The sequence below is a fragment of the Ranitomeya imitator genome, chromosome 10, assembly GCF_032444005.1.
Source record: "Ranitomeya imitator isolate aRanImi1 chromosome 10, aRanImi1.pri, whole genome shotgun sequence".
Classification (NCBI taxonomy): domain Eukaryota; kingdom Metazoa; phylum Chordata; class Amphibia; order Anura; family Dendrobatidae; genus Ranitomeya; species Ranitomeya imitator.
In genome coordinates this window covers 30,073,320-30,096,572 of record NC_091291.1, presented here as the reverse complement: position 1 = coordinate 30,096,572, position 23,253 = coordinate 30,073,320, and the positions used below count along the sequence as shown (strand labels likewise).

The 23,253-nt window shown below is 47.4% G+C and overlaps 1 protein-coding gene across 1 annotated transcript in view; it reads left to right on the top strand.

Annotated features, from left to right (window-relative positions):
- The window catches only part of RRAS (RAS related), a 33,728-nt gene that overhangs the window by 5,602 nt on the left and 4,873 nt on the right, over nucleotides 1-23,253 (top strand). The window contains exons 2-5 of the mRNA XM_069742183.1: nucleotides 19,938-20,025; nucleotides 20,879-20,981; nucleotides 22,099-22,207; nucleotides 22,508-22,626. Of these exons, the coding sequence (XP_069598284.1) occupies nucleotides 19,938-20,025; nucleotides 20,879-20,981; nucleotides 22,099-22,207; nucleotides 22,508-22,626 (419 nt within the window). The remainder of the gene's footprint in view (nucleotides 1-19,937; nucleotides 20,026-20,878; nucleotides 20,982-22,098; nucleotides 22,208-22,507; nucleotides 22,627-23,253) is intronic.

Genomic DNA, 23,253 nt, shown 5'->3' with positions numbered 1-23,253 from the left:
GTCTCCGAGGGGGATGCGGCTGGTAGGCTAGTGTCTGGTAGGCTGGTGCTGGTAGGCAAGGGAGATCTGAGAGTTAGGTTAGTGTCGCTGAGGGGGATACGACAAGTAGGTTAGTGTCGCCGAGGGGGATTCGTGAAGTAGGTTGGTGTCTCCGAGGGGGATGCGGCTGGTAGGCTAGTGTCTCCAAGGGAGTTCCGGGAGTTAGATTAGTGTCGCTGAGGGGGATACGACAGGTAGGTTAGTATCGCCGAGGGGGATTCGTGAGGTAGGTTAGTGTCTCTGAGGGGGATGTGGCAGTTAGGTTAGTGTCAGGGAGGGCAGGGCCTCCATGACACTTACCTCACAGATCTCCAGAAATGTGTACGTATACAGTAAATCTGAGCGATATCACACACTCGTCCTATAAGTCGCACTTCTGTAAACTGAGAGTTAGTTTTATTCATTCTTCAGGGAGGGGAAAGGGTGGGGGAGATAGAAATCCTATTTTGGGATCTATGAGGCATGACAAGTGGTTTTAAGATCTCTTCGTAAACAGTTATAAATGATTTTCTTGAAAAGGAAGTGGGGAAAAAAGAGGAGGTGAAATCCCTTTAATCATCTGATCCTTTGTATGTACAACTGGAGACGGAAAAAAATGGCGCTGGGTGGCCTGTATGTAACAAAGGGGGTTCATAAAAAAAAAAAAAAAAGTGCCTTAAAAAAAAAAAAAAAAAAGAGCAAGGGGGATTTCCCATAGAAATTTTTGAAGAGGATTTTGGTACGGATCAGTTCCCTGTTTGAACGTAGATTACAAAAATCTGGTCGCATTCTGCTGAAACGGCGCCACCCAAGTGTAGAGGCTATGATTGGTATTGCAGGAAAAAAAACAGCACCTGGTATGAGTTTAGCCAATTAACAAAATGGAGACGCCAGCCTGGTATTTATTAGTTCAGGCTAAGAATGACTTGAATGTATTAAAGTTTTATTACGCCTCTATTGTTCCGCCGCTTGAATAATTCTAGGAAAAGCCTCTGAATCTGCCAATTATTCTTTTTTCCAAGTTGTGGTTTATTTATTTTTTTTATATATATATATGTAGTTTTTTTTTACAGTTTGTGACGGTAGAACTCTTATAGGTATCCACTTCCAGTCCTCAAATGGCGGATGACGGGAAACAATAAATGTCATTTGATTATAGTGTTCTCTAATATGTCGGTCGTTGTCGTAAAAAAGGGATAATAATAGAAAAATAATGAAGCGTCCTCCCAGGAGGAAGACCGTGTGACACAGGGTGAACCTGCTCTCCTCTCTGTCTTCCTCTCAATGGCCTGTAAAAATAAACCGTTTCTTTGTCTGTTAATAAACAGGAAATGGCGAGAACTTAATAGTCCGCTGCCTTTCTCCTAAATAAACCCATGTACGGCTGGAAACAATACCGATCCGCTGATGTCATAGGACGCCTTCTTTCACCATTTTTCAATATTTAAGCTCCAGGAAATTTGATTTTCTTTGTGTCATAATCTGTCCTTTTCTATGTATCTGCTATTTATGTAGGCACAGGCAGTACAACCTCCTAGTCTCACCTGTAAATGATGTATGCGCCGGCAGTATTACCTTCTAGTCTCACTTGTAAATGATGAAATGATGTAGGCACAGGCAGTACCACTTCCTAGTCACTTGTAAATGATGAAATGATGTAGGCACAGGCAGTACCACTTCCTAGTCACTTGTAAATGATGAAATTATGTAGGCACTGGCAGCACCACTGTCTAGTCACTTGTAAATGATGTATGCGCGGGCAGTATTACCTTCTAGTCTCACATTGAAATGATGTAGGCACAGGTAGTACCACTTCTTAGTCACTTGTAAATGATGTAGGCACAGGAAGGTACTACCTTCTAGTCTCACCAGTAAAAGAATTGGGAACAGGCAGCGCTACTTCCTAGCCTCTCCTGTAAATGATGTAGACACAGGCAGTAAAAATGATTGTCTTCCATTAAAAGATGGAAAATTTCCCCCTGTAAATAATGTAGGTCCAGGCAGTACTATGTCCTTGTATCACCCTTTAAATAATTTAGGTACAGACTACCTATTTCTCCCAGTAAATAATCTAGACATAAATATTAATATATATATATATATATAGATATATCCCTGTAAAAAAAAATATAGGCACAGGCAGTACTATTTTCCTGTCTCAACCTGTAAATATTGTAGGCACAGGTAGTACTATCTACCTGCTTTTCTCAGGTTTATTTACTTGTCTCCACCAGTAATTAATGTAAGCACGAGCAGTGTTGCCTTTCTCACTTTCTGCAATCAATGATTGCTCAGTTAGTACTGTCTTCTTTTCTTACTGCAAATGTATGTTTAAATAGGACTCTCTGCCTGCAAATGGTGTATGCCCAGTACTGCCTCTGTATTATTATTATTATTATTATTTATTGTTATAGCGCCATTTATTCCATGGCGCTTTACATGTGAGGAGGGGTATACATAATAAAAACAAGTACAATAATCTTAAACAATACAAGTCATAACTGGTACAGGAGGAGAGAGGACCCTGCCCGCGAGGGCTTACACTCTACAAGGGATGGCTGAGGATACAGTAGGTGAGGGTAGAGCTGGTCATGCAGCGGTTTGGTCGATCGGTGGTTACTGCAGGTTGTAGGCTTGTCGGAAGAGGTGGGTCTTCAGGCTCTTTTTGAAGGTTTCGATGGTAGGCGAGAGTCTGATGTGTTGTGGTAGAGGGTTCCAGAGTAGGGGTGATACGCGAGAGAAATCTTGTATACGATTGTGGGAAGAGGAGATAAGAGGGGAGTAGAGAAGGAGATCTTGTGAGGATCGGAGGTTGCGGGTAGGTAAGTACCGGGAGACGAGGTCACAGATGTATGGAGGAGACAGGTTGTGGATGGCTTTGTACGTCATGGTTAGGGTTTTGTACTGGAGTCTCTGGGCAATGGGGAGCCAGTGAAGGGATTGACAGAGGGGAGAGGCCGGGGAATAGCGGGGGGACCGGTGGATTAGTCAGGCAGCAGAGTTTAGAATAGATTGGATGGGTGCGAGAGTGTTCGAGGGGAGGCCACAGAGCAGGAGGTTACAGTAGTCAAGGCGAGAGATGATGAGGGCATGGACTAGGGTTTTTGCAGATTCTTGGATGAGGAACGAATGGATTCGTGAAATATTTTTGAGTTGAAGTCGACAGGAAGTGGAAAGGGCTTGGATATGTGGTTTGAAGGAGAGATCCGCATCAAGGATTACCCCGAGACAGCGAGCTTGTGGGACTGGGGAGAGTGGGCAGCCATTTACTGTAATGGATAGGTTCGTTGGGGGGGTCGCGTGAGATGGGGAAAGATTATGAATTCTGTTTTGTCCATGTTAAGTTTCAGAAATCTAGCGGAGAAGAAGGATGAAATAGTGGACAGACATTGAGGGATTCTGGTTAGTAGGGAGGTGATATCTGGTCCAGAGATGTAGATTTGTGTGTCGTCAGCATAGAGGTGATACTGAAAGCCATGAGATTCTATGAGCTGTCCCAGGCCAAAGGTGTAAATGGAGAAGAGCAGGGGCCCTAGGACTGAACCTTGTGGGACTCCGACAGATAGGGGGCGAGGTGAGGAGGTGGTGTGTGAGTGGGAGACGCTGAATGTCCGGTCTGTTAGGTATGATGAGATGCAGGAGAGGGCCAAGTCTGTGATGCCAAGGGATGAGAGGGTCTGTAATAATAGGGAATGGTCCACTGTGTCAAAGACAGCCGACAGGTCCAGGAGGAGGAGGACAGAGTAGTGTCACTTGCTCTTGGCGGTTAAGAGGTCATTGGTGACCTTAGTAAGGGCAGTTTCAGTGGAGTGGTGTGACCGGAAGACAGATTGTAAGCGGTCAAAGAGGGAGCAAGAAGAGAGATGGGAGGACAGTTCAAGGTAGACGTGTTGTTCCAGTAGCTTGGCGGCATAGGGGAGAAGTGATATAGGGCGATGGCTAGATACAGAGGATGGGTCAAGAGAGGGCTTTTTGAGGATAGGTGTGATGGAGGCATGTTTAAAGCTTGAGGGGAAAACACCAGTTGATAGTGATAGGTTGAAGAGATGGGTTAGGGTTGGGATGAAGACTGTGGTGAGGTTTGGGATGAAGTGGGAAGGGATCGGGTCAAGTGCACAGGTGGTGAGATGTGATCTTGAGAGTAGAGTGGAGAGTCGATGTTCTGTAATGGTGGAGAAGTTGGTTTTGGAGGTGGAGGGCTGGGAAGTCGGGAGGAAGGGCTCTGGGGGTTGATGACCAAAACTGTCTCTGATGTTCTCAATCTTCTGCTAGAAATATGAGGCAAAGTCTTCAGCTGAGATGAGTGGGGAGGGAGGAGGTGTTGGAGGACGGAGGAGAGAATTGAAGGTGTTGAATAACTGTTTAGGGTTGTGAGACAGGGAGGATATGAGAGATGAGAAGTAGGTTTGTTTAGCTGTGGTGAGTGTGGTCTTGAAAGTAGTGAGGGACTGTTTGAATGCGATGAAGTGCTCGTTGGAGTGGGATCTTTTCCATCTGCGCTCAGCAGCCCTGGAAGCTCGCCTCAGTTCTTTGGTCAGGCTGGTGTACCAGGGCTGTCTGTTGATTTTGCGAGCTTTGGTATGTGTAAGTGGGGCAGCAGATTCCAAAGCTGCGGCTATTGTGGTGTTATATAGAGCGTTAGCGTCATCCGCATTGTGTAAGGAACTTATATCTGTGAGAGGGAGGAGGGATTCAGAGAATGAGTGTAGGTCAAGGTGTTTAACATTTGTGCGAGGGTGTGAAAGTTTGTGGGGTGGGGATCGTAGACATGGAGTGGAGAGGGACGAGAATGTGAGAAGGTTGTGGTCAGAGAGAGGAAGAGGTGAGTTAGAGAGGTTAGATAGAGAGCAGAGGCGGGTGAAGATAAGGTCCAGTGTGTGACCATCTTTGTGGGTGGCTGTAGAAGACCATTGAGTGAGGCCGAAGGAGGAAGTGAGAGATAGAAGTTTAGTGGCAGCTGAGAGGGAAGTGTTGTGAGTTCCGTTCTGGAGCTCTCTCCTGTGGTTGCTAATGGTATTTTTGCGAGTTCTGCCCTTGGGCTCCCTCTGGTGGTTTCGAGTGGAACTGCGGCTCTGTTAGGTAGCTGTAGCAGCTGTCTTCACTAATCGCCTTGCCTGGGTTTGTTATTTAAACCTGCTCTGGGCGTTAGTCCATGCCTGCTGTCAATGTTCTTGGTTGGATTTGATTCTTCGCTTGGATTTCTCATATGGCCAGTCCTTGTCTGCAAAAGATAAGTTTTGCTAGTTTGTCCATTTGTTTGGACTCTATTGCTTTGCATTTTGTCTCTTTTGTCCAGCTTGTCACTATGTCTTATTCAGGCTAGCTGGAAGCTCTGGGAAAGCAGATTTGCCCCTCCACACCGTGAGTCGGTGTGGAGTTCATTTTTGTAAACTCTGCGTGGATTTTGTAGTTTTTAATACTGACCGCACAGTTTCCTTTGCTCTCTGTCTATCTAGTTTAGTTTTGGCCTCCCTTTGCTGAAATCTAATTTCATTTCTGTGTTCGTCATTTCCCTCTCCTTTCACATTCAATATTTGTGGGGGGCTGTCTTTCCTTTTGGGGGTTTCTCTGAGGTAAGATAGCTTTCTATTTCCTTCTTTAGGGGTAGTTATATCTGAGGCTGTGACGAGGTGTCTAGGGAGTGTCAGGAACATCCCACGGCTATTTCTAGTTGTGTTGTTAGGATTAGGGACTGAGGTCAGTAGAGATACCACCTTCTCAGAGCTCGTTCCATGTTGCGTTTTAGCCACCAGGTCATTTCAGTGTGGCCTCTTAACCACCAGGTCATAACAGGGAAGTGTCAATGGGGATGTTGAAGTCGCCCATGATGATAGTAGGGATGTCCGCGGAAAGGAAATGAAGTAGCCAGGTGGTGAAGTGGTCAAAGAAGGTGGTGGCTGGCTCTGGGGGGTGGTAGATGACAGCCAGTTGGAGGGGGAGTAGATGCGCACAGAGTGCACCTCAAAGGAAGGGAGGGTAACAGGGTGGCAGTGGGATTGGGGTGAAGGAGCAGGTATCTGACAGGAGAAAACCAACTCCTCCGCCATGTTTGCTGCTGGGGCGGGGTGTGTGAGAAAGGTGGAAGCCACCATACGAAAGTGCAGCAGGAGAGGCTGTGTCAGAAGGGGTGAGCCAGGTTTCGGTGATGGCGAGGAAGGAAAGTTTGGTAGTAACAAAAAGATCATGGATGTAGGAAAGCTTGTTGCAGACAGAGCGAGCGTTCCACAGAGCTCCTGTTAGTGGGACTGGGGAAGCCGGGGCTGGGTGAATGGGTATAAGGTTTGAGAGGTTACGGAAGGTTGTGATAGAGCGTAAATGGGAGGAAGAACTGACTGTGGGAATGTGGTGAGGAGGACCAGGATTTGGAGAGATATCACCAGCAGTGAGAAGGAGCAGGGAAAGTGTTAGCAGGTGGGAGCAGAAGAGGGCATGATGGGGCTGTCTGTGTTTGGAGACAGAGGATTGTATGTTAAAGGGAACCTGTCACCCCGTTTTTTCAGTAGGAGATAAAAATACCGTTAAATAGGACCTGAGCTGTGCTTTACAATAGGGTATTTTTTGTCCCCTGATTCCCTACCTATGCTGCCGAAATACCTTACAAAAGTGTCCTTTTTCGCCTGTCAATCAGGCTGGTCAGGTCAGATGGGCGTGGTCACAGCGCTGTTTCTCCCCCACATCTTGCTTAAGTTTCCGTTGGTGGCGTAGTGCTTCTCGCATGCGCAAGTGCCGAATGCACTGCGCAGCTGTAGAAAAAGAGCGCGCTCGCCGCTATTCAGCGGTTTCTCGGTGGGCGCGGCCATCTTCCTGAGGCCGCGCATGCGCAGATGGAGTCTCCTGCTTCTTGGGGCTTCAGGAAAATGGCCGCGGGATGCCGCGCGTGCGCAGATGGACATCGCGGCGGCCATTTTCCTGAAGCCGAGATTCGAACTCGGCTTCAGGAAAATGGCCGCCGCGATGTCCATCTGCGCACGCGCGGCATCCCGCGGCCATTTTCCTGAAGCCCCGGGAAGCAGGAGACTCCATCTGCGCATGCGCGGCCTCAGGAAGATGGCCGCGCCCACCGAGAAACCGCTGAATAGCGGCGAGCGCGCTCTTTTTCTACAGCTGCGCAGTGCATTCGGCACTTGCGCATGCGAGAAGCACTACGCCACCAACGGGAACTTAAGCAAGATGTGGGGGAGAAACAGCGCTGTGACCACGCCCATCTGACCTGACCAGCCTGATTGACAGGCGAAAAAGGACACTTTTGTAAGGTATTTCGGCAGCATAGGTAGGGAATCAGGGGACAAAAAATACCCTATTGTAAAGCACAGCTCAGGCCCTATTTAACGGTATTTTTATCTCCTATTGAAAAAACGGGGTGACAGGTTCCCTTTAAGAAACAGTTTTGAGGAGGAGGTGAGATGGATGGGGAGGATTGAAGAGGAGATGAACAGTTCCTTACTTGGTGTAGGGATCAGGGGAGTTAGCAGAAAGTGAAGGATTATAGGGGCGAAAGTGAAAAAAAGTAGAAACATTGTTTACAGTGACTGGCCAGTTACCTTAAGTTCCCTTCTGGTTCAAGTTCTGGTTTTAATTCTAAAATTAATCTTCACACTTCTAGGACACACTTATAGGAATCACACAGCAGACTAAAGTCATTGCAGACTTGAGCTATGTATCTCTCAATTGTATGCCCAGTTAATACTGCCTCCTTGCCTTTCTGCAAATGTATGTTTAAATAGTACTGTCTTTCTGTAAATGGTGTATGTTCAATACTGCCTCTGTATCTCTGTAATTGTATGCTCAGTTAGTACTGCCTCCTTGATTCGTTCTGTAAATGGTGTAACAGCACATAATACTAGCTCTTTATTTCTCCATGGATATTATGTATGCTTAGATACAGTGGGGCAAAAAAGTATTTAGTCAGTCAGCAATAGTGCAAGTTCCACCACTTAAAAAGATGAGAGGCGTCTGTAATTTACATCATAGGTAGACCTCAACTATGGGAGACAAACTGAGAAAAAAAAATCCAGAAAATCACATTGTCTGTTTTTTTAACAATTTATTTGCATATTATGGTGGAAAATAAGTATTTGGTCAGAAACAAACAATCAAGATTTCTGGCTCTCACAGACCTGTAACTTCTTCTTTAAGAGTCTCCTCTTTCCTCCACTCATTACCTGTAGTAATGGCACCTGTTTAAACTTGTTATCAGTATAAAAAGACACCTGTGCACACCCTCAAACAGTCTGACTCCAAACTCCACTATGGTGAAGACCAAAGAGCTGTCAAAGGACACCAGAAACAAAATTGTAGCCCTGCACCAGGCTGGGAAGACTGAATCTGCAATAGCCAACCAGCTTGGAGTGAAGAAATCAACAGTGGGAGCAATAATTAGAAAATGGAAGACATACAAGACCACTGATAATCTCCCTCGATCTGGGGCTCCACGCAAAATCCCACCCCGTGGGGTCAGAATGATCACAAGAACGGTGAGCAAAAATCCCAGAACCACGCGGGAGGACCTAGTGAGTGAACTGCAGAGAGCTGGGACCAATGTAACAAGGCCTACCATAAGTAACACACTATGCCACCATGGACTCAGATCCTGCAGTGCCAGACGTGTCCCACTGCTTAAGCCAGTACATGTCCGGGCCCGTCTGAAGTTTGCTAGAGAGCATTTGGATGATCCAGAGGAGTTTTGGGAGAATGTCCTATGGTCTGATGAAACCAAACTGGAACTGTTTGGTAGAAACACAACTTGTCGTGTTTGGAGGAAAAAGAATACTGAGTTGCATCCATCAAACACCATACCTACTGTAAAGCATGGTGGTGGAAACATCATGCTTTGGGGCTGTTTCTCTGCAAAGGGGCCAAGACGACTGATCCGGGTACATGAAAGAATGAATGGGGCCATGTATCGTGAGATTTTGAGTGCAAACCTCTTTCCATCAGCAAGGGCATTGAAGATGAAATGTGGCTGGGTCTTTCAACATGACAATGATCCAAAGCACACCGCCAGGGCAACGAAGGAGTGGCTTCGTAAGAAGCATTTCAAGGTCCTGGAGTGGCCTAGCCAGTCTCCAGATCTCAACCCTATAGAAAACCTTTGGAGGGAGTTGAAAGTCCGTGTTGCCAAGCGAAAAGCCAAAAACATCACTGCTCTAGAGGAGATCTGCATGGAGGAATGGGCCAACATACCAACAACAGTGTGTGGCAACCTTGTGAAGACTTACAGAAAACGTTTGACCTCTGTCATTGCCAACAAAGGAAATATTACAAAGTATTGAGATGAAATTTTGTTTCTGACCAAATACTTATTTTCCACCATAATATGCAAATAAATTGTTAAAAAAACAGACAATGTGATTTTCAGGATTTTTTTTTTCTCAGTTTGTCTCCCATAGTTGAGGTCTACCTATGATGTAAATTACAGACGCCTCTCATCTTTTTAAGTGGTGGAACTTGCACTATTGCTGACTGACTAAATACTTTTTTGCCCCACTGTAAGTGTCACTATAAATGTATGTTCAAATAGTACTGTCTCCATGTATCTCCCTATAAATGGTAGTCACAGATAGTGTTGCCTCCTAGTCTCACTATACATGATGTATGCTTAATTATACTATTCCTATTTTTTTCCTGCATATGTTTTTTTTCAGATGATAGTCAGTCACCAGGACTTGCTTGTTGCTGCTACTTCTTAAACGGAGGGTGGTCCAAAGTTTCCTCTGTCACCTAACATGACAATAATATTATAAACTGTATATGCTATATGGGGGGGGCGCTGTTGTATATTTTGCATTTGGACAAGACACCTTCTAGTTACACTGCAGATGAAGTAGGGACAGGTGCTGCCGCCTCTCAGTTCCTCAGCATCAAGGGTGTAGGCACAGATAGTGCTGTCTCCTCCCATTTTGTTTTCCTAACAGAAAGAAAACATGTTTGTGATGCTTGGAAGCCGTTGTGCTCACACTACTCGAGATTGATTTATACTTTTTATACACTTTTTTTTTGTTTGTTTTCTTGTACTTGCATAATCTTGTGCTACGCCTTGACTAGAGCATACCAGTCATGCGCTTTTTGTTAGCCTGTGGAAGTAGATTTCGTGTTCAGCTGAGGCCTCCGGTCGTGTATCCAGCCTCAGGAACGTTGCACTTCTGTCCAAAGTCTCGCATACCAGCCAAATATATTGTTTCCTTAGCTATTTTTGTCCCTCAGTTCTCAGTGCCTCAGACTTGGAGTAAGAAGAAGAAGAAAAAAAAAAAAAAAAAGATGAAACTCTCCTGCAGGCGCAGAGTGTTTTCCAAGTCTACGCACAGGATTTGGTGCGATCTGCTTGTCTGGCTGCAACACAAGTTTTGTTATAAGTGTGATTATTATTAATATGGTCTGTATGACCCTGACTTGGCATATCATGGAATTGCGTAAGGATCTATTTCTGGATCAAATGGTAATTATGCAGTGGAGCTTAAAGACACGCCCCTGAGGATCCTATGAACAAGAACCACAAGAAGAAGCACTAAATACAAAGGCCCATATCTCTCTAAGTGTATGGCTAATAAAAAAAATAAACAAAACAATATTTAGGGAGCAGTAGGAATAAAATAAGATCAAAAACTTTGCACTTTTGACCGACTCCCTGATCAACTCCTGGTCAATTTTCGCTTTAGTTTTCTTTCTTTTTTTCCAGAACCATAGCTTTATTTTTCTAATCATCATTGCAATATGATGGCTTGTTTTTGTTTTTTTTGTTTTTGTTTTTTTTGCAAGTTGCAGTTTTGAATGACACCATTCTACACTATTCTATATAACACAGGTGGGGTAAAATGTTGAAAAAACCCCCCAGCAAAAACAAACAAAGCAATGCAATTCCACCAGTGTGCTTTTGGGTTCTGTTTTTACAGTGTTCATAGTGCAATGTAAAATTATGTGGAAATTTGATTCTTTATCTTGGTACTATTCAGGCGATACCAAACCTGAATCTTTTTTAATTTTAGTGGGGGGTTTACAAAAAAAAATTGACTTTTTTCTCCCTTTTGAAAAAAGCTTGGAAAATTTGCTATTCTTTTGCATAACTTGAGATTGCACAGAAAAGTGCGACTTCACATCCATCCTCACTCCAGAAGCTGGAGTAAGCTTTGTAGTGAGACGCAGAATGATGCACACACCACTACGTGTCTAAACTTATTCATTAAGAGACGTGCGCCTTGTAACGTGTTTGCTCCAACATGCCCCTTTATCAAGACAGGAGAGATAATCGCCGATGTTGATGAAACACCATCTATGTCGGGTTCACTGTAATTAGACACTGCAGAAAAAATCTGCAGAAATTAAACTGCTTTTAAATTTATGCCATGTCAAAACTGACCGTAGAACTTTGCCAGCTCTGAAGGTTGTTACCTGGCTTTCCCGAAACTGACTGTTCTTCTCCCTTCAGTCTTCTTTTCCTTTCTATCTTCTTTTCCCTACTCCCTCATGCCATTGTCGTCTTCTTCTCCCTCCTCCTCTTCCTCCCATCTTCTTCGTCCATTCTCCTTCCATCTTCTCCCTTTTCGTCCTCCCGTCTTCTCCCTTTTCGTCCTCCCGTCTTCTCCCTTTTCGTCCTCCCGTCTTCTCCCTTTTCGTCCTCCCGTCTTCTCCCTTTTCGTCCTCCCGTCTTCTCCCTTTTCGTCCTCCCGTCTTCTCCCTTTTCGTCCTCCCGTCTTCTCCCTTTTCGTCCTCCCGTCTTCTCCCTGTTCGTCCTCCCGTCTTCTCCCTGTTCGTCCTCCCGTCTTCTCCCTGTTCGTCCTCCCGTCTTTTCCCTGTTCGTCCTCCCGTCTTCTCCCTGTTCGTCCTCCCGTCTTCTCCCTTTTCGTCCTCCTCCACCCATCTCCCTTTTCCTCCTTCTAACCCTCCTTCTCCAATCTTCTTCCTCTTCCTTGTCCCTTTTCCTACTTGTCTTCTCCCTTTTCCTCCTTCTCACCCTCCTCCCATCTTTCCCTCGCTTTCTTCTCCCTCTATCACCTCCCTTCTTCTCCTTCCTCCTCCGTCTATTTCCCCCTTTTCCTCATCCCTCCCGTCTTCTTATTCCTTTTCCTCTTCCCTCCTCCTGTCTTCTCCCTCTTTTTCCTTCTCACCCTCCTCCTCCCTTCTTCTCCCTCTTTCTCCTCCCTTCTTCTCCCTCTTTCTCCTCCCTTCTTCTCCCTCTTTCACCTCCCTTCTCCCTCTTTCACTTCCCTTTTCCTCGTCCCTCCTCCCGTCTTCTTCTCCCGCTTCCTCCTCCCATCTTCTCCCTTTTTCTCCTCCCTTTTCCTCCTCCCATCTTCTTCTCCCTCTTCCTCCTTCTTCTCCCTCCTCATCCCGCTTCCTCCTCCTTCTCCCTCCTCCTTCCGTCTTCTCCCTTTTCCTCTTCGCTCCTCCCATCTTCTCCCTTTTTCCTCCTTCTCACCCTCCTTCTCCAATCTTCTTCCTCTTCCTTGTCCCTTTTCCTCCTTGTCTTCTCCCTTTTCCTCCTTCTCTTCCTCCTTCTTCCTCTTCCTTCCTTCTCCTTCCTCCTCCTCCTCGTCCCTCCTTCCTCCTCCTCTTCCCTCCTTCCTCCTCCTCCTCGTTCCTCCTCCTCGTCAGCCCTCTTCCTCCTTGTCCCTCTTCCTCCTCGTCCCTCTTCCTTCCATCTTCTCCCTTTTCCTCCTCCCGTCTTCTCCCTCCTCCTCCTCCTCCGTCTTCTCCCTCTTCCTCCCGTCTTCTTCTCCCTTTTCCTCCTCCTCCTTCCATCTTCTCCCTTTTCCTCCTCTCTTCTCCCTTTTTCACCTCCTCCTTCTCCTCCAGTCTTCTCCTTCTCCCTCTTCCTCCCATTTTCTTCTCCATCTTTCTTTTCCTCTTCCCTCCTCCCATCTTCTCCCTCGCTGCTCCTCCTTCTCCCTCTTGCTCCTCCTCCTCCCGCCTTCTCGTTCTCCCGCTTCTTCTTCCTCCTCCTCCCGTACTCTCATTCTCCCTCCTTTCTCCTTCTCACTCTTTCTCCTCCCATTTTCTTCTCCCTCTTCCTCTTCCCTCCTCCTGCCTTCTTCTCCCTTTTTTTGTCTTTTTTTCTCCCTCCTTCTTCTCCTTCTCCCTCCTTCTCCCTCCTCCTCCTTCTCCCTCCTCCTCCTTCTCCCGTCTTCTCCTTATCCCTCCTCCTCTTTCTCCCATCTTCTCCTCCCTGTTCCTCCTCCTCCCGTCTTCTCCCTCTTCCTCCTTCTCCCTCTTCCTCCTTCTCCCTCTTCCTCCTTCTCCCTCTTCCTCCTCCCTCTTCCTCCTCCTCCCGTCTTCTCCCTCTTCCTCCTCCTTCTCCCGTCTTCTAATTCTACATCTTCCTCCTCCTCCTCCTGTCTCCTCCTCCTCCCGTCTTTTCATTCTCCATCTTCCTCCTCCCGTCGTCTTCTCCCTCTTCCTCCTCCCTCCTCCTCCTCCTCCTCCTCCCGTTGTCGTCTTCTCCCTCTTCTTCCTTCTCCTCCTCCTTCTCCTCCTCCTTCTCCTCCTCCTCCTCCTCCTCCTCCTCCTCCTCCTCCTCCTCCTCCTCCTCCTCCTCCTCCTCCTCCTCCTCCTCCGTCGTCTTCTCCCTCTTCTTCCTCCTCCTCGTCCTCCTTCTTCTCCTCCTCCTCCTCCTCCCGTCTCCTCCCTCTTCCTCCTTCTCCCGTCTCCTCCCTCTTCCTCCTTCTCCCGTCTTCTCCCTCTTCCTCCTCCTTCTCCCGTCTCCCCCTCTTCCTCCTTCTCCCTCTTCTTTCTCCTCCTCCCGTCGTCTTCTCCCTCTTCTTCCTCCTCCTCCTCCCCCCTCCTCTTTTTTGCTCTTGAATAGTTGCAGGTGAATTTGCCTTACAATGACCTATTAGGACTGTAAGTCGTCAGCCATTGAATGTCGTGGGGTGATATAATGCCGGCATTCATCCATAAGAGGAAAAGGCTTCTAGTTGCACACTTGGCTGCTTGTTTATAAGGCTTCTCTCTTTTTTTTTTTTTTACGTGAAAGTGGAGTTTTCGGGAATAGAATCTATATTTTTCTCCCACCGGTATAAATGCAGCTTGTGTTCGGTGTGAGTCACGCCTGGTAAAGGAGCGACACGGAAGCCTTGCTAGGAGGCAGGTGACCAGGAGAACACAGAGGACTTTGTGAATAGAGATCCTGGACTTGTCCTCGTCAGTCGGCTCACTGAACGTTTTTATTTGTTTTTTATCTAATATCCATTATGGCTGCCGGTTGCTGTTTCTCATGAGAAAATTATTATTTTTATATATTTTTTTTAACTAAGTGGTTAAATCTACTGATAATTTAGTTTGTCGAAATGTGGATTCGGATCGGAAAAAATATTTGTATTTCTGATAGAAAAATCTAAATTTACTTAAAATTGGACAATTACGGGTATAAATGAAGGGTTTCCGACCCACTTTTTATGATGTCTCCCAACTTCCAATCCTCATTTCCAAGATAAATCTGTGAATACGCCTGTCCCGTCACCCTCCCTTGTTCTGCGTGACCTTCCCGGCGCTCAAGTATTAGGTCGATGTGACTGGAGGATAATTATAATATCACATGGATGTGGAATCCTATGTTACGGCCGGGGCATGGGATTCCTGGTCTGTGGGTCGCCACAACTTCCTTACATTTCTGCAACGCCCAGAAAACTCAACCAACTGGCGAAGAGGAAGAGGACGTATCCGGAAACTTGACCGGTGGATTGGCATTTCAAGGTCCAGTGGTGGCCTATTTCCAGCCGTGTTGATTTATGGCCGCTACACACAGCAGGATGTGTGACTTGGAGATAAAGCTGTTGATTCTTTGCAGCTACCTGCCACGGTTTTTATGGCTTCCGTGAACGTATTTGGTTTAGCAAAAAGGGATAGGTTTTATTGATATGACGTTTGCGAAGAATTGCGTCAGTGGGATCTCCCTCCCGACGCGGGACAGTGGGATATGTCGCCTAGAGGCTCCGATTGTAAAAGCTGTATACAACACAAGTGCGCTCAGGGTATGTTCACACTGGGTTTTGTTTTGTTTTTTTCCCCTGAAGATTTTGGAGAAAAAATTGGCTCAACCTCTTTTTCCACCTGGAAAAATGGACACCATATATAAACGACATTACTGCGCACGTGTTCAGTCATATGTTCCTTCTTAACACCCCTTGGAAATCCGGGAGCATTTAAAAGAAGTAACATGTTCGTTCTTCAGATCAGAAGACTCTTGTCTCTTAATGAAGGTCTTAGGGAAAAGACAACGACGGCGAAACCGTAAAAAAGTGAAGTCTTGTGCACACAGGCACTTGTCGGAAACTCTCCAAATTTCAAAAGTTTGGAGTTTAGGCTCAATTTCTACTTTGAAGACTCTTCAAAAAGACTCTGCACATACCAAATTTTTTTGGTCAAGTTTTTTTGAGCAGAAACTCAAAACTTGGAAATTGTGCAGAAGTATTTTGAGGATTTTAAGAGTTTCCTGCTCAGCAAAACAAACTCTCTAAGGATCTGTGCCCACAGAGATTTATTTTTTGGGGGTCAAAAATTGTTTAATTTTTTTTGTGGAAACACTCCTTCTTTAATGCGATCGTTCTGTGCGCATTATGACCGGCCCCGAGTGATCCAGTTGACCTCCGAACGACGGTTTTGTTCTTCTGTCGGGGGTGAATGCCTGACCTGTTTGCAGTTTGGATCATCCTCTCGTCTAAATGGGCCAGAGGGCCGTTTCTTTGATTCTCGCACCAATTTTCTTGGTCCATGTACGTTTCATGGTGAAACCAACCGGTATCACTTGGAGGAGCTCCAAGAACGATGAAGGGGCGCTGCTTGTCAATGGGAGGTGTCTTCACTCCAATATAGAAGACAGACCCCTGCACTTAAAAGGGTTGTCCAGAAAACAAAAGTATGTCCACCTTCTTCCAGGAACCTCGCCACTACTCTCCATGGTTAGCCCCATCGGATGAGCAGTTATGGCACACATCACCACACACAAACTGTGGACCGGTTTGGGTTGAAGAACTCCACCTGGACAACCCTAGTTGCCCGATAGTCTGCCACGTCGGTCCTTCTTTGTGTTACATTGGCTGTCCTCCCATGTTATCCAGCTGAGTGTTTGGTGACGGGCCACACTGATATGACCTGTACACGTGACCATGACTTCTGTTTACTGCTGGCACCACCTGAGCAAAGTCTGAGGCAATTACCTGGTGAGGACCTTGTTTGCTGCCGTCTGGAGGAGCTCTGGGTGATCACCTCTGTCTGCTCCACACCAGATGTTCCTGGGGAGAGATGTCTGGAGCATTCATGGATCATTTCCTCCCAAACTAAGAGCGAGTCAATAAAAGCCACTGCCTTGTGTGACACTCCGCAGATTTGTCAGGAGAACTGTAGCATCAGCCATGTGAGTTGGCCTCACAATACACAAGATGGGTTTCTCCTCTGGTCTTTATGGTTGGGCTGATTTTATACGATATGTCTGATTGGTATTTGCAGAGGAGTACTTATAAGGGATGAATAGGAAGCCATCACACCTGAAAACAAAGCCCTAACACTCATCAGGCATCATACATGACACCTGATACTTGCACATGCTCCACTCGGCTGCATACAGGACTCACATGGAAGAAGGCTTTGGGGCAGAAACGCGCGTAGGGGCACTTGGTACCACACTCCAGTTCTGGTGAATCAATCATGCTATTCGTTTTTCTGTTTATATTCAATTTTGGTTAGTTTTCAATAAAGTTTATTTTTCGTTTTTCTAAAATGATGTGGTTATCTACACCTTCCTTATTTTTTTTTATATGATTTATGTTAATCAGGTGTAACCAAGTGCTACGGTCCTTACTATTAGGTATCATGATAACTACAACACATCGTTACGTATTTATTTGTTTGATACTACATATAAGTTGCTGTGTTTTTGCTCTAACACACACAGGCATTATAAATAACACCTGATACTTGCACATGCTCGCCTCTGCAGCATACGTACATACTTATGCAAACACACCCACCCACCCCTGTCACATGTACATGTAGACACACCCCTCTGTCACCTGTACACGCACACACCCACCCCTCTGTCACATGTACGCAGACACACCCACCCGTCACCTGTACATGCAGACACACCCACCCCTCTGTCACCTGTACACGCACACACCCACCCCTCTGTCACATGTACACGCACACACCCACCCCTGTCACCTGTACATGCAGACACACCCACCCGTCACCTGTACATTCAGACACACCCATCCCTGTCACCTGTACACGCACACACCCACCCCTCTGTCACATGTACATGCACACACCCACCCCTCTGTCACATGTACACGCACACACCCACCCCTCTGTCACATGTACATGCAGACACACCCACCCCTGTCACCTGTACATGCAGACACACCCACCCCTGTCACCTGTACACGCACACACCCACCCCTCTGTCACATGTACACGCACACACCCACCCCTCTGTCACATGTACACGCACACACCCACCCCTCTGTCACATGTACACGCACACACCCACCCCTCTGTCACATGTACATGCAGACACACCCACCCGTCACCTGTACACGCACACACCCACCCCTCTGTCACATGTACACGCACACACCCACCCCTCTGTCACATGTACACGCACACACCCACCCCTCTGTCACATGTACATGCAGACACACCCACCCCTCTGTCACATGTACACGCACACACCCACCCCTCTGTCACATGTACATGCACACACCCACCCCTTGCACCTGTACATGCAGACACACCCACCCCGTCACCTGTACATGCAGACACACCCACCCCTGTCACATGTACACGCACACACCCACCCCTGTCACCTGTACATGCAGACACACCCACCCCGTCACCTGTACATGCAGACACATCCACCCCTCTGTCACCTGTACATGCAGACACACCCACCCCTCTGTCACCTGTGCATGCACACACCCCTCTGTCATGTGTACATGTAGACACACCCACCCTTCTGTCACATGAACACCCCCCCGTTACATGCACACACGCAACCCTGTCACGTGTACGCACACACACCCCTCTGTCACGTGTACGCACACACACCCCTCTGTCACGTGTACGCACACACATCCCCTCTGTCACGTGTACGCACACACACCCCCTGTCACGTGTACGCACACACACCCCCTCTGTCACGTGTACGCACACACACCCCCTCTGTCACGTGTACGCACACACACCCCTCTGTCACGTGTACGCACACACACCCCTCTGTCATGTGTACGCACACACACTCCTGTCACGTGTACGCACACACACCCCTACACTCCTGTCACGTGTACGCACACACACCCCTACACTCCTTTCACGTGTACGCACACACACCCCTACACTCCTTTCACGTGTACGCACGCACACCCCTACACTCCTGTCACGTGTACGCACACACACCCCTACACTCCTTTCACGTGTACGCACACACACCCCTACACTCCTTTCACGTGTACGCACGCACACCCCTACACTCCTGTCACGTGTACGCACGCACACCCCTACACTCCTGTCACGTGTACGCACGCACACCCCTACACTCCTGTCACGTGTACGCACACACCCCTACACTCCTGTCACGTGTACGCACACACACCCCTACACTCCTGTCACGTGTACGCACACACACCCCTCACGTGTACGCACACACCCCTACACTCCTTTCACGTGTACGCACACACACCCCTACACTCCTGTCACGTGTACGCACGCACACACCCCTCTGTCACGTGTACGCACGCACACACCCCTCTGTCACGTGTACGCACGCACACACCCCTCTGTCACGTGTACGCACGCACACACCCCTCTGTCACGTGTACGCACGCACACACCCCTCTGTCACGTGTACGCACGCACACACCCCTCTGTCACGTGTACGCACGCACACACCCCTCTGTCACGTGTACGCACGCACACACCCCTCTGTCACGTGTACGCACGCACACACCCCTCTGTCACGTGTACGCACGCACACACCCCTCTGTCACGTGTACGCACGCACACACCCCTCTGTCACGTGTACGCACGCACACACCCCTCTGTCACGTGTACGCACGCACACACCCCTCTGTCACGTGTACGCACGCACACACCCCTCTGTCACGTGTACGCACGCACACACCCCTCTGTCACGTGTACGCACGCACACACCCCTCTGTCACGTGTACGCACGCACACACCCCTCTGTCACGTGTACGCACGCACACACCCCTCTGTCACGTGTACGCACGCACACACCCCTCTGTCACGTGTACGCACGCACACACCCCTCTGTCACGTGTACGCACGCACACACCCCTCTGTCACGTGTACGCACGCACACACCCCTCTGTCACGTGTACGCACGCACACACCCCTCTGTCACGTGTACGCACGCACACACCCCTCTGTCACGTGTACGCACACACACACACCCCTCTGTCACGTGTACGCACACACCCGTCACGTATACACCCACCCCCCTGTCCAGTGTACACCCCCTTCATGTGTACACACCCCTCATGCACACACACACTCACTCCTGTTGTGCACTCACACCACTCTTTGTCACGTGCGCGCACACGCACCCTGTCACGTGTATACACATTGTTAATAGCATTTTATAAGATTAGGAAACGCTGTCAACTTTTGTTTCCTGTGACAGCGCCACTCACACCCAGAGGCTTGGTCTGGTATTGCTGCAGAGTCCGGTTTTTTTCTTCTGCAGCAGTGTAAGGGCCATTTATACTCCGCTGCTGCTGATAAAACACTTTTTTATACCGAACATTTTGACCAGTAGAAAGTTTGTCTGATTATTTTCTTGACCTGTTATAACGGGTCGCTCCCTGCCGCGTGCGGCCCTGTGGTCGGTGTCGCCTAACGCTGCTCCGTACACAGACGGGGGGATATCCTCTCTGCAGACGGATTACTAACCGGCCTTTCCTCTCTTCCAGTCCTACTTCGTTTCTGACTATGATCCGACCATTGAGGATTCCTACACGAAGATCTGTAACATTGATGGGAAGCAGACCCGGCTGGACAGTAAGTGCGCGGTGGACATTTTTTTTTTGGGGGTCCTGAGAATCCGACTTATTTAATTCAGTCGTTATACGGCTGTACATCACATCGGCAGCGCTGCAGCCAATCGTTGAGCTCAGCATCTCGTGCTGTCAACTCATGCAGATGCCCTGAGCTCAGTTTTTAACTGCAGACAATACATGATGTCTCACGGCAAAGACTTGGCACTGGACCTGGGGAGGGTGAATAAAGCATTGTTAGTTTGTTTTAAAACTAACAGCAGCCCAGGCACAAGTAAAAGTGATCAGGGGTCTTCAACCCCAGATGGTCAGGTCAATTCTTGCATTGCTGGGGGCAGTAGAACTTGCAAATGGAGGGGAAAAAAAGTTCAGGCTCCGGGGGTGTAAGGGAACTGGAGGGACCCCGGAGGGATCTGTGCGGGAATGTCTGGAATGTGACACGGTGATCTCTGCAAATAAAGCGGTAAGGAATTCCGATGAAGAGAAATTCCCAACCTGAGGGGAGAGAACTAGGTGGAGGCTTCTCCTAATAAATGACCATAAATCGCCCTCCTGCACCCCCCATGTATATCCACACCCTGGTCCTTCATGACGATTCATCTGGGACTGTACGGACCGGAGAGATTTATACATAATGGAGAGTAATATAGGGCATGTTCTAACAGTGCACGTCTCTTAAAGGGATATTCCGAGATCAGAATAACTCCATCCGACCAAAAAAACGGAAATGAAACCGTGTTGATGCGACGACGTGTCTGAGACATTTAAAACCTTTAATGATACATTTTTAGAGAATCAATGTTCCCACTGTAAAACCTTTTGACTTTTTTTTTTTTTTTTCCCCTCCTACGTTTTAGTTTTGGACACGGCCGGACAAGAGGAGTTTGGGGCGATGAGAGAGCAGTACATGCGGACAGGAGAAGGGTTCCTGCTCATTTTTGCCATTAATGACCGAGGAAGGTAAATTATTCAAATGACAGAACATGTTTTCTCCTCTGCTGCCCGGACAAACGATGGATCCCAGTGTTCTATTCTGATGCTTGGCTTTTCTTCCATATTTTTTTTTTTTTTTCTTGCTCTGCATGTAGTAAAGATGGATATATGTTTTAGCCAAAAACGACTCCTTTCCAAATTACCTCCTTTAACCCCTTGTACAGGCGAGCGCGCGCCGGGGCACAGGAAGGCGAGCGCGCGCCGGGGCACAGGAAGGTGAGCGCGCGCTGGGGCCGAGTAAGCCGAGCGCGCCCCGGGGACAGCTTTTCAGTTACTGCACATCTTGCAAAAAAAAAAAACAGTAAAGAATAAAGTGATCAAAACATTGTGCATATACCCCAAAATGTTAGTGGTAAAAACTATCTGCTTGCCATGCATAACCCAAGGCCTTTTATGCAGCTGAAAATTTTGCCAAAAAAATAAGATAACCGGATCCGGTCACATGCTCATGCCGAAATCGACAGGTTCGTTGCAAATTAGCATTTATTGGAAATACTGATGACATCATAGTATTTGAGCCAGGGTTGATTTTTGGCGATCCATCGATTCCCATGGCAGCACAGTAACATGTCCTCTTGTATACACAGGGTATTTGTCTATGTAAATAATGGAATAATTTTTTTTTTTTCCACCAATGATCTGAGCATTTTCTCCCCATTATACGGCTCTAACCTCCCCTCCCCCCATCTTAATAATTGATAGTTGGTGTTACAGGGAGGAAATGAGACTTGGCGTCTGCGATGTCTGGGTACTTTAAATAGTCTTATCCTACAGTCCTTGCTCCACACAATGGCAGACAGGGGCGAGGATGCGTCTGACGGCGGTTTTAGATTTTTGTCTTCATTACGGCTTTTATAATCCAATTATGGGTTGATATTGTAACACAACACGCGCATTGTGGCTCCTGCCATCGGGGCTCATGTCAGATCCTGCTTTGTGCTTGATGACTGCATGTTCAATACACCTTAAAGGGGTCATCCATCTTTAGTGACTGTTTTCTTTACGTAAATGCTTGTATTTGGGGCAGACTTTGCTCTGAGAGCCACATGAAGGTGACGCCATTACCGCCTTCTTCTCTCCCCAGCTTCAATGAGATCAGCAAGTTTCACACGCAGATCCTACGTGTCAAGGACCGAGATGAGTTCCCTATGATCCTGGTGGGGAACAAGGCAGATCTGGATCTCCAGAGACAGGTGAGACCCCCCCCGTCCTCACTGAACGTCTATGCGCAGAACTTGGCCGGACGTCTGCGCACTGTGCGCTTCACGTCTCTTCCGTGGTGACCTGGGCCAACGTGTTCCAGAAGACCGTGCGAAACGAGAAAGGGTTAATGAAATGCATTCAAGACGGTAGTTTGCCCCCCAACGTTACGTACAAAAAGGAACCTGCACCCGACGCGCAGTCAGTTGTCAACGCCGAGGAAGAAGATGGGAATCGCGGCTCCTTCTCCGACTCTCACGGATCTCTCGTAATTGCTTTTCGTCTCCCGTCAGGTGACCAAGGAGGAAGCGCTGACCTTCGCCCGGGAGAATCGGATCCCCTACATGGAGGCCTCCGCCAAGATCCGACTAAACGTAGACGAATCATTCCACGAACTGGTCCGGGCAATCAGGTAATGCAGGAGACGCTGGTGATATGGAAGTATATAGAATATTAGTATTTTATACATATTTTTCATTATATATATTTGTTATTTTTGTAAATACAATTTTTTTTCTTTGCTTTTATCATTTACACACTCAACGTAAAAAAAAATGTATAAAATAAATATTTATTTTATGCCTTTTTTTGTGTGTGTATATATATAATATTGCTCAAAAAATAAAGGGAACGCTAAAATCCCACATCCTAGATATCACTGAATAAAGATTTACAACTGGAATATTTCATTCATTGCATAGTGGAATGTGTTGAGAAGAATAAAAACTAAAAATTATCAACGTAAATGACAACTAATATCTCATGGAGGTCTGGAGTTGGAATGATGCTCAAAATCAAAGTGGAAAATACAGGCTGATCCAACTTCAGTGGAAATGCCCCAAGACAAGGAAAAGATGCTCAGTATTGTGTGTGGCCTCCATGTGCCTGTATGATCTCCCTACTGTACAACGTCTGGGCATGTTCCTGATCAGGCGGCGGATGGTCGCCTGAGGGATCTCCTCCCAGACCGGGACTAAAGCATCTGCCAACTCCTGGACAGTCTGTGGTGCAACGTGATGTTGGTGGATGGAGCGAGACA